Here is a 12915-nt window from a genome sequence, read left to right on the forward strand (position 1 = left end):
CAGCGTGGAGATGACACATTTCTTCTTTCAATAAAGATAGAAAAAAAAAAATTATTATATAAATCTGTGAGGCAATTTTCAAAGCATTACATAACATGGCATAATTTTTTCTTCCCTTTTCATCAGCATCTCTTTCTCTCATTCACATTTCATTTATCATTTGCAATGAAATTTTCATTTATAAAATAGACAGAGATTTACTTTCTTGTCAATCCCTTCATCACATAGCTTTTTTGGGGTGTCCATAACTTGAAAATTAATCTAAAACACCTTGTGAGTCACCTGAATATTCTCTACATTTTTGAATCTCTAACTCACATCCTTAAACCTTTATCAAGCAAAGAGCATGCTCTCGAGAGCTTTCTCACCTTATGAGCATGCTTGTTAGTGACGTACTCAGCACATTCTGCCACTTGAGAGCCAATACATTGTCTGTTTTGGAAAAAGAACGACTCTTTAAGTAAATAATTACTAAGCCGACTTTTTAAAGCTTTTGTCTAGAGCTTTAACTAGATTATTGCATGAAAGTGACTAAATTATTCATGACAGAATCAGATTTTCTTAAGAAATTCTTTATCTGATTAAGTTTAGAGATTAAGATTTGATTCTAATTTAATTTTCACGTGAAATTTGTCTCTGTCCCTAAAAGCTGTGCTCGTGCTCTCAAGAGATGAGAGCAAAGCTCACGAGAATACCAACTAGTATATTTAATGTGAGCATTCTCTTTGCATGTTAGGGTGGCTTTCAAAGAACCATCAATGAACACCCCAATCTTTTGTTGGAGCCCGAAGTCAACTTGAATTTTGTCGAGTTGACTTTTCAACATGGAATCTGAGTCAAATTCGAGCTTTAAATTCCAATAGTGAGATCAACATACCCGACAAATACAACGTGTTCGCTAGGGCAACGCTACCATGAGGACCGAAAAAATGTTATAACTAATCAAATGCCAGTTAATGTCAATTTAATGACTGGTTCTAACAAATTTCTGTCCGCTCAGAGCTACATCGCCGTATTACGCAGAGTTCGAAGTCGACTCAATTTTTTCATAGACTCGAATCGACTTAAATCGATTTTTCAACACAAAATCCAAGTCGACTTCAAGATCTGGTATTACGTTCATGTATGAAAGACCTGACATTGTCCTGACGGCACTGTAAAAGTTCAGATTCCAAATTTTGACCCATTTTTACGGCAAAAAAAGTAGTTCACTGCATAGTATCGCTCGGGATACACAAAAATTTTCATTAAAAGTATATGTTGTACTTATTCAATGGCTCAATTATCTATCCAACTGTATAATGTGTTTCAAATATGAAAAAAAAAAATATATCAAGCAGGCAAAAAAAAAAACTTTCTGCTGATATAATGGAAATATAGGAAAATTTTTTCAGCTTCCGTTTTTCGTTCTCATTGAAAAGGTTATATAATTCATTCCTTTTTTTCTCGATTCTCTCTTAGTTAGGGGGAAGAGAAACACAAAAAAAAATTTACTTTTTTTTTCATTCTCGGCTTTTGCTTTTGTATGTATTTGTGTGTGTTCCATTTTCCATTACATGTCAAAGACTGACTGACTTTAATGATCGATGATGATATTTTTTTTGTGTGTTTGCTCTGTCGATGATGATGGAAAATCCTGATCTGCCTTTTGGTATTTTCTCTTTGTCACACTTTACTCACTCGAGATCTACTGAATATCCTTCTACGCGTCCTCATTTTCTTTAATTTTGTGCCTTCATGAAGTGTTTTTTTATTACAATATTTTTTTTTTGTTTTCTAATTAACAGCTTTCTTTATGTATAAATTGACGGACTAATAATTATTTTCCTTCACTTTCACACCACTTTTCCATGCTCTAAATTTTAGTTTTTTTTTGTGCTTCACTTAATAAAAACATTTTTATTTATTATCCTTAACTAAGAACTGTTATTTTTTAATAATTAATTCACCTAAATTTTTTATTTTGTTTTTTTTTTTTCATTTTTGTTAAAAATTTCATTTCACTTTTTAACGGATTTTTATTTTTTAAATATTTTTTTGAAACAAAAGAACAAAAATGTCCGTTATTTTTTCACTATATGTCCATTCCGCATCAGGGATAAAAGATAAAACTCTTGTGCCTGCATTCACTTTCATATATATTTTTAAAATTTTTTGTTTTGCATCTTTTTTCGGGGTTTTGAGTTCACATTTAACATTTTTTTTTATCGTGGTCCTTAAAAATTTCCGTGAGAAAATAAATTTCCACGTTTTTCTTTTTGCTTCATTCATTAAAATTTTTCAACATTTTTCTTTAATTTTTTTTCATTTTCAAGTATATTATGTCTCATGGTAGATGTGTGCAATTCTCAATATATGCTTGTATGTGTGTTAAAGAGACAAATAAAAATTGTTCAATTTTAATGTGCATCCTCATCGCAACCATTCAACATAATGATGATGATGACGATGATGAGAATAATGATGTTCACACACAAATACACTCATTTTTTTATATTATTTTTTTAATTTCATTTCATATATTTTTTTTCTTTTTTTTTTTTGTTCAACATATTTTCACCACTTGTCGTCGTATAGTCATGTATATGTGGTGCTTTTTTGGTGCTGTTTGCTCGAATGATTGCAGTCTGCGCGCGCGCGATTCAAGTTTTTTTTTTATATTTTTTTGTGTTATATATTTTATTTATTTTTTTTTTCGAATTCGCTCCGAATGCGTTATTATTTATTTCGTACAAAATATGTCGTATGTTTCATTCAAAAACTATGATCCGGTGGCAAGTTGGAGCAATATTAGTTGTAGTGCTAAAACTTTCATTAAAATCCACACAAGATTCGTCCAATGGCTTATTAGCAGTGCGACAATGCATCTGATTGAAAATTTTTCGACTAGATTTAGGTGCTGATAGGTAAAACTGTTGTTGTTACTATTGATGTTGTTGTTGTCATTACCATTATCATTATGATGATTATTTCCTTTGTTATAATTATTATTATCATATTTATCATTATAATTATCAATAAGATTATTATAAGTTGTTAGATGTTGAATTAAAATTGATATTGATACTGACATAACGGATGATGATGATGACGAGGGATAGTAGTTAAAAGAATTTGCGCTAGATGTGACAGCAGCAACTTGCGCTTGTGATATTGAACATTGTTGCGTTGATTGTGTAGTATTATAGAGTATGTTACATTGCATGTCCTTCAGATCAGGCATACTACTATAATCATTTAGTACATACGTTCCATTGTCTAGTTTGACAAATAGATTTGGCGTTTGATTCATAAAAGGATCCGATTTCGTCTCGTTTGTATGATGCTTCGATGTATTTGAACGATTGCGATCGACTATGATGGCAGTTTCATTGTTAAAATTGAATATAGGATCGCAATTACTCGAACACAATCCATCATTATCTTTGCAATAATTGTAGCAGCATTCTGATGGACCATGATTCGATTTATATAACTGATTTCCAGTCTCATCGATGTTGGGATCTAAAATGAGAACAATGGAAAAAGGAAGAGTCAATGAATAAAATTTTTCTTTTTTTTCAACTCGATTCTCTCATTTTTTCTCTTCAATTCTCTCTCATTCATGAGTTCATGATGATGATGATGATCGACCTCAATGATTTGTAATGGGTCAAGGATTCTTATGCTTAGAGATTCATATATTTTCATACCTATACACTCGTTCGTTATTTTTTATATGAAATGCTACTCAATTATTTCAAGCATTTAAGGAATTTTAATTTATTACTGTGTACGTGCATTTTCATGCTATTAGGAAGTTAAGCCGTTGTTACTCTTGGTTATAAGAGATTATCATACAGGAAAAAGGGTTTTGGGGGTCAACTTTATCACGACAAATTTTATTCCAATTTATAGAGGTTTTTTATGTTTTATGCTTGACAATAATAGAATTGTGTAACTTAGAGTTGGCAGGACTCCATTATTGATTCAAGACCAAACTCAAGTAGAGTGCGTGAAGTCAAAATCCACGTATTTTTAACAGCCCAGACTTTAATAGAAGCGTCTTAATGGACTTTTGGAGTCTAGACTCTGAAATTCCTGTCAACTCTGGTGCAACCTCAAAAAGTATGTATCAATTCTTATAAATAATAAACTTCTAACTTTAGATAGCCCCTAACTGGTGTAACCTTTAATTTTGGTGTAACCCGAACAAGTAATACTCTATTATCAGAATTGACTGCTTAACAATCCAATTTACTTTGAACTCATTAATTCATGACTGAAGAGATGAAGAGTAAGTTTAGAGAATAGAGATAAGAGTTCTGCTAAGAACTGCAGGACTGTATTTTCTACAATTTAGATTAACATGCCTGCAGTTCTGGACTTTATTTTATAGTTTGTCTAAAGCTGCAGACTTGCATTTTTTTGTCTGCAAACCCGCAATTTTGGACGAACCCTAATTAAAATATACTTACCGAGGCAAAAGAACGTTGGTTCACCAGCGTACTGAGTGGGATAGGCAGGAGCGCGATCAGCAGGCAACATATATGGGCATATTTGTTCAACCTTTTGACAAACACTTATACACGGTCGTATTCGAATTCGTTTCTGTTCTAAGCGAGCTTTTCTTCTTGACCTATAATAAATAAATATGAAGAATAAGTATGAAAAGAATGGAAAATAGCGACATGATAAAATGGATGAGGATGAAATGAATTTACTCCATTTTTTTTTGTAGAAATGCAATTTTACAATAAAAAATAAATCAGCGACAGTAAATGAATAATCAAATTACCTCTTTATTTCATTGGAGTCCTCTAGAATGCGATCTTGCATAAACATTTTTTGTGCTTTACTGTCGATATTATTCATAACATTGTTATTCGTTGATTGTACAGTTGTTGTTGTCTCGGGCAATGGATCTGATTTAATATCATTTTGCGTTGCAAAATATGGAATAAATGTACTGCAAACCCATCGTCGATACATTTCCTGAAAAAATATAGAGAATAAGAAAAAAGTCAGTTAATAAATTGAAATTAAACTAGAGACATTTGAATTTTAAATATTGTTTGAAGAGCATCCTTGTTGAAACCCTAACAGAGATTATACATTTTTTGAATGAAAATTTGAGGGAGACTTGATAATGGTCAAGGGTGTTTACACATTTTATCCAAAGAAATTAACCCCTTTTTATTAATTTACATTTTTATTCAAACGTCTCAATTTTGATCATTTGCTTTTCATCAGCTATGTCTCTTTATAGTTTGTAGTTTGCTTTATGAAGGTTTGTGGTGAGGATGTGATATGACTTGATAGTTTAAAACTAGTATATTGCGTAGAAAATGGGCAAACTGAAGGTTGACTCCTAGGGTGGTCAAATCTCAGGTGTGTCCCCTGATACCTCTGGTTTGCGTCCAGCCTATGTGCCGGAATAAGTATATTAAATGATGGTGTAAAATACTATCATAACTACCTCATTTGTAGAATGACGGACGCACATTCAGACTAAGTGTGGTATGATTTACAACCGACCGTTAAAAACTTAATTCGGATATATTTACTAAGCATAACTATTTTTAGGATATCATTTATGAACAGCCCCCTAAAAACATCCCATATATTCTTAAAAATGACATTTAAATTAAAACTGTGTCTACAAACTCATTTTATTAGCCATCCACACAATCTTGATCCTTATTTTTCCAACAGTTTATGCATGTCATGCCAGTAAATTCCAAAACAAATTGTTGAGCACTTCCAAGACAAATGACAATTCAGAAAATGTTGAGAAGCATTTTGACTCTATTAAAGCACAGATATTATGCTACAGTTTTTATAGTTATGAACGAATTCTGTAATATATACAAGCAAGGAACTGACCAAAAATAGAGAGCATGCAACCAAACCAATTTACATTGTATGAGTTTCGTCCCTTGAATTTAATCAACCACCTACTAAATAAAGAGCAGACACGCCTTGTAAATTTTTGTTATTATGTCTTTTAGAAGAGGCTTAAGAGGCATCATATTCATGTAGATTCATGTAAATGTGAGACTAATTGTGTCAAGTTGGTAAACAAAATTTTGTTGGTAAAGTTATTTTTAAGGGTGGAAGTAAATCTTCCATTTGGTTTGAATTCCTAGAATTGAGTCTGTATAGCGATCAATTTTCATATAAGTCAACTGATTCCGGAAGGTTGGAAAATTCGAAAAATGCGAACAGTAAGTTCCTAATGCCTTAAAATTCATGCTCGTGAAATGAATACTCATTAAATACTTAAAAAAATCAATAAAGGATTAAATCACTAATTTCCAGTGACCTTTATAATTCTTCTGTAATTTTCAACATCATCAACAAGGGCATGAGTCAGAACCGCTAATAATTTGTTAAACATGACAATATTTAATTACTTAACAGACAATAAATGTCAGTAAGCTGATGGATATTTGCCTTTCATATATTTATATTCGTAATCATGTTTATGTGCTCATTTATCTACGTTCATATCATTTAACCCATTTTTATTCATTATGAAATATGTGTATGCATTATAATAATGTTGATAAAATTTGAGAGTCGAAAAAAAAGGAAGAGGATGAGATGGATCGACAAAAATTTAATGAATCTCGTTAAAACCAAAAAAAATTGGTTAATGATTTTAATTGTCTTCTATATGACACAGTCATAAATCGACAACAAAAGGTTTAATTACACTGTAATTTTATAGTCCTCTGTGTTCAGCCTTTTCAGTGTTCCCATTTATTCTTTCCAACATATGATAACCATTGTAAAATATTGATTCAGGATTGTTTTGGCTGAAGTTTTTAGCATTATGAAGAAGAAACAACTTATTATGATTCCAAAGTAGCTTAAAACTATTCATTTCAACTAAGCACTTGATTGTTCAATGAACAGTTTATACAGAACTTTCCTCAATTTGAAGATATTGAACTAACTTAGCATATACGTCTTGATTCAGAGAACTAAGCAACTTTTATTGTTTTAAGGGATATTTACTTGACATTTCTATAAACAAGACTCTCTTAAAACTTGCTTAAAACTTTAGAATATGTCAAAGACGCGATTCATTTATTACGTAACGCGTTTAGATGGGTTTGATATTTTGTAAGGTACATCTCGAATGGAGATGATGGAGGCTGTTGATAGGGTAGTGAAGCTTTTGGTATTGGTAATTGGCAAAGAGCAGCCAGCGATAGAGCCAGTTTTAGACGCCATAGATAACATCTGTTTACCCAGTGAAGTGAGTAAGTAGATTTTCCTCGTTACGTAATAAGTAAATAGTCCCTAAAATTTTCCAAAGTTTTTAATAAAACAGAATTGTGGAAGTAATGTGTCAAATTTTGTTAAAAACTTCTTACAAATTACTCTCAACACAAGTTTTATGTCATTTAATACAAACATTTCATCACATAATAGACTTACTTATGGTTATAACCATTGGAACAGATAAAATTTTCTTAGAAAACAACAATAAAAATAGTTTGGAATCTATCTATGCATAACTAGATATTGTTAGCATATATTATAGATAAAGCAAAGGGTATTTTATGTTTGGCATAATATCCCGAGCGAAACATCATGACGAAGGCTATGTTAATGTATTTAATATGAATTCTTAACGCCATCAATTGACTGTCATAAGACTGGAGATTGTCATGACGTCATATGACGTAGAATCTTAATGACGTCGACAAATCTTCATGACGAATGCAACGTCGTATGCAATTGCGTTGGTACATCCTACGTCATCAACATGTTGAGGAGCTAGGGTATAAGACGAAATTTTTATCTTCAAAAAAAAGCGCTGTAAATGCTTATTTTATGCATAAAAGTTTTAATATTATTTTCATATATGTATGTATATTGTTTAGTTGTCTAGAAAAAACAAACAAATCAAGTGATATAAAAAAGGGGGAAAGAAGAAAGCGACGGAAAGAAATGTAGATGATCACAATAATAATAAAATGCAGCACATACAGTCAATAATAGATTTCACATCTCTAACAAATAAAATAAAATCATTCGAAGCTCTTTTCTTTTATCTTTAAATGCATGGCACATACATACAGAAGAGAAAAAATATGGAAAGATGAATAGATAGATGGTTAAAGCCTCATTGCAAATTCCATGAAAATAATCAAATTGGGAGAATGAGAAAAAATAGGAGAAAGAAAAATGAAGGATAAAATGCTAAAATCGTTACAGTATAAACATCTGTAATCATAGAAGAGAGAAGCAGAAGTGACAAAATATATCACAAAAATGAGATTTTTATTTGAAATTTTTGTTTTTTATGACTCTAAAAAGTTCAAATAAGTGTAGTTTTATGGAAATTGAAAGATTATTAGCAAAATACACAGGATTTATTGGCATCAAGAGTTATTGGCAGTGGTGTATAAACAAGCGACACATCTGAATAACACTTTAAAAGCTGAATTAGCTTTATAATTACAAAATTCACAATAATGTTTATTCATCGGAGTTCAAAAACAGACTAAACTTTTGCATCAAAAAGGGTTTTCAACTATGCACAATAAAAATATTATTCAAATCTCAAATAAACGTTATAACAACGTGCAATCATCAATGAAATACAAAAAACAAAATCACACGTGACTTGTTATAAAATAATGGAAACCACAAAAGGAGCACTTAAAGAAAACACTTTTATACTTTTTGTTTGAGGTGAAAAACTTTATAAAAGGAAAATCCAACAATGAAAAATGAATGCAAAGTAGAAAATTCTCAAACTTAAATTTGACTAAAATTCCACAATTGTGAATTAATTTTTGAGAATTTGGAGCAAAAGATTTACTTAGCTGGGCATAGAGGTATACTGTAATCCGTTGTTTATCTTAGTTAGTGACTGAAGATGGGTCTATCGCTGGCTTTCCTTTTATGCTTGTTGGTGACTGACGATGGTAGATAATATCTTCGGGCTCTTGCTAATAGTCGTCAACCAACAGTCAACTATGTTGCCAATGCCAGCTATACTGCCTCTATTAATAGCTTCCTTACATGTGTTCTTTTACTATTTAAAGTGGACTAGATATCGGGAAAATTAGAATTTTAGACCTACAGCATTTGAGGTTGATGAACGTATTCATATTTGACGTCATATTCTAACAACTTTTAATCAAACTAATGAGAATATTCATTAAATTTGTTTACATGATACAGCATGTACATCATTATTCATCGAAAAATTTATTTCAAATAAATTTTTTTTGAGATTTTTCTTAATTCAGCAAATTAAACCCATTTAGTATTCACAGGTGTAATCGCGTAAATAGCAATCAATAAATTCTTTAAGTGTGTTCATTACAAACGAGCTGTTTACTGATCAAACAAAACATTATACACACTTCATGTTGCTGATGAAAAATAAGTCTTTTTTTTAATTTTTTGTTTAGGTTCCAAAATAAGTTTTTTCATTAATCAATAATTAAATAGATTTTTTTCATATTTTTCATATTAAAATTTAATTATGTTTTGAATGAAGCAAGCGAAACTTATTGAAATACATGAATTAGTAATGAATGAGGGTAGTCGGGGGAGTTGAAAAAAACTTTTAATTAATTCAAATTATTATATTTAATGCTTACACTATAAACACTTTACGAAAGTAATTAAAAGTGTCAAGTGCAAGTTTATGACCTGCTAATCACTAAAAAAAGGTCAATAATTGTCTCTTCTGTTATTTCCCTATTGAAAAAGGTATAGAAGATGTAGAATTTGCTAGTTAAGTAATAGAAATTTACTTAACAAAATGGCACTCATTTGTTCATTATAAATTAATATGCTGTTATCGTTAAGGACGATATAAAGAAAAGTTTCATGTATAGGAATAAGTTTACTCCTAGGGCTGGACATCATGAGCTTTAATTATGTAATAAACAGGAATGTAGTTGAGTTACTTAAATAAAATTCAGTTCCAATTTTTCCACAATGTGTCTACAATTTTTCAATACAATTTTGTTTAAGTTGTTATTCCTTGACATTTTCCTTGACTGCAGAAAATCTCTTTTCTTCTCTTTGTGCATGCGCTCGACTATCATAAAATCGAGAGATGAGTGTATAAAGGAAAAAAAAAATATGTAAGAGACTCTCATACACCTAAACATAGTCATATAACACTATAGTTCCGAAAAATGTTCAATAAATTGATAAAAATATTTTAGTTTTGTTGATTCACTCAATTATTTTAGATTTTTTCAGCATATTTGTTACATAATAAACTACAAAATTTGACACCCAATTTCATTTTCAACTGTTTGTCGATGAAAGTGAAGGACATTGGAATTGTTTGTATGTTTGCGATAAGAAGAGCACTCAAATATTTTTTTTTTTTCATTCCAATCTCCCCCCTTTGTTTCACTTTTTATCGATATCTTGAGTAAATATTGAGCAAGATATTTTATTGGAAAATATGTACTGACTCCTAAATAGTTTTTGAGGTTAGCTTGGATTATTTTTTGATTAAATTTTATATTTATGAGGCTCTATAAGGTATTCATTCATTTAGAATGGATGAGGATTGGTACCTGCAAGGTGTATTATTGCTAAGTAAGCTAATTTAGAGTGAACAGTGATGAAAGAATGTCAGCATGGAATGAGGAACTGGCAATTCATATGAACTAGTCTTATCATGCAGAAATTGTAGTCTCAAGTGAAGAACAAGCTGAAAGTAACGCTCACGAGCATATTCAACTAGTATAATTAAGTAGAATCAGTTGTTGAAAGAGCCAGTAGCAGTCATGTGTAACATAAATAAGCCCCAAATAGGAAAATTGTTCCATTAATCAAATCAGTGCTCGTGGACGACTAAAGAACTCTTCGATAAAGATAGGACTGAACTTGGCATTTTAAATGGGGATGTGTAACCAGCTTTAGACGCCATCTGAAGGAGACTATGGACAATTGATCTGTACCGCATACAAAGCAAGTAAGTCAGTACTTCCCTAATCATCCCCTTAATTACAAAATTAGCCACTTAAATTTATATCTTTAATTACTTTAAAATTTCTAGACAAACAAAAATTGTGGTATCTCCAAGCAGTTTCCATTCCTCGTGTTTGAAAACGTGCAGGCAATCGTAAGTTTGTATTATTTAAGAAGTTAAGATTATCCAACATAATTTATTTGAACAAGAACAATTATATAGAAAATCGAAGAAAAGAAATACCTTAAAACTCATTACAAGCTTATGCTGTCATCAACGTAAGCCTACGCAACAGATTTTCCATTCTCAGACATTGTCAATTTCTTTATGGCGTTAGTTTTTTTTCTCCCTCTCACTTTTCGCATTTTCATTTATTTTTCATCATATAATTTCTTTTATCTTCTCACCAAACCCAAGCTTTAAATGTAATTTTGTGAAATAAATCCTTAAGGAACACTCAACGACTCTAAAATGGTAGAAATATATTATCTAAATACGCTAGTGGATGAAGAGATACAAATACAGCAATGAGGAAGGAAAGAGTAAAATTGATGACAGTAAAAACGAAAAGAAAGGCATATGAATGAGAAGAGGAAGAAGACCTCTAGCTTTAATATCTGTAAATATACATGTATATATACATTTTGTTATAATAAATATCATTCAGTATTTTTTTCACAGTTGTGGTTTATTGTTGTTGCTGGATGCCATGGGAATTTCACAAGAAAGATACAAAATGCATTCATAAGGATGAGAGAGAAAGGAAAAAAAAGGGGGGAGATAAAGGAAGTATTTTCGAGGGATATCTTTATACTAAAACATAATAATTGAATTTTATTTTATGAAGACATTTTTGAAAACCTCCAAGAGAGAAGAAGTATCTTATGTCGTTTATAAGGAGAGGAACTCAAACTGAGCTGAGATTTCTTGCGATGAAAGAAGAGACATAAATCAATTTTTAATTGGAAATAAATTTGATTTAATTGAGTCTTTTCTTGTTGGATGACAGGGACGTACTCAAGGGGAGGGAGGGGACTTGGGGTATACCCTAAATTTTTTTGTGCATTCATTTTGCTAGAGTTTTCCGAGACCACAATCCCAACTTAACCATCCATCCCACCATTTTTTGCGGTCCATACCCAAAATAATCCCCCCTCTCCCTGCTGCAGAAAATTACCCACAATGAAAACCTTGAACCTCCCAAATCGTTCATCCCTTCATTAAATTCATCCCATAAAAGTTTGAAAAGATGAATGCTGCTCACCATTTACCAAAAATTCTATCCTATATTCAAATGAAACATTTAATCAATTTTCCATCTCCATGGTTACTAAACATCCCACTAAAAATAACATCCCAATCAGTTACAATTTAGACATTTAAAAAGTAATAATATAAAATTACATCTTTACATGGCGTAAGTGAAAAGGATATGGGTAAAATATATCTATGACTCCGAATTCCAGTTATTTTAAAATTATATAGTAAATATGGTTGGAATCAGTGGTTGGCAACCTTTTAATTTTCATGGAAAATGATGATGGTAAGTCTTGGCACATGGCATACGGATCATGGCATTTCCAAAAAGTTTTGACTCTACTCTAGTGTGCCGCTGCCACAAATTGCCCATCACTGCTGTGGGTTAGATACATATACTAGCCAAGTCGACAGTTGTTTAGCAAGAAGACAGGATATACTTCTCTGTGAATCAGAGACACGTGTAAAGTACAAAAAGCTTTAAAAAATATGCAGATGATGTGTAAAAATAAACAAATTGCCTCCCTAATTTAGTAAATTTGCATAAAATTCTGAAGCTACATTTTCATATATCAAGTACTTTTGTGGTATCAAGCAAATGATGTTCCAATTCCTTTATATTTTTATGTCCTTACATTACATTTTGTGCTACGCGCACAACATAGTGGAAAATTACAAATTGAGTGAAAATTCATAATTGAAACAATAAT

General features: G+C 31.1%; 1 protein-coding gene across 1 annotated transcript in view; it reads right to left on the reverse strand.

The window, feature by feature from the left end:
• Positions 1-1202: 1202 nt before the first annotated feature.
• The window catches only part of Mid1, a 43966-nt gene continuing 32253 nt past the window's right edge, over positions 1203-12915 (reverse strand). The window contains exons 3-5 of the mRNA XM_070641928.1: positions 4778-4974; positions 4458-4618; positions 1203-3504 (exon numbers count right to left, since the gene is read on the reverse strand). Coding sequence (XP_070498029.1) covers positions 2762-3504; positions 4458-4618; positions 4778-4974 — 1101 coding nt within the window. The 3' untranslated portion in view covers positions 1203-2761. The remainder of the gene's footprint in view (positions 3505-4457; positions 4619-4777; positions 4975-12915) is intronic.

The sequence above is a fragment of the Chironomus tepperi genome, unplaced genomic scaffold (genome assembly GCF_022539635.2).
Source record: "Chironomus tepperi strain 1889 unplaced genomic scaffold, CSIRO-AGI_Ctep_v1 contig_260, whole genome shotgun sequence".
Classification (NCBI taxonomy): Eukaryota; Metazoa; Arthropoda; class Insecta; order Diptera; family Chironomidae; genus Chironomus; species Chironomus tepperi.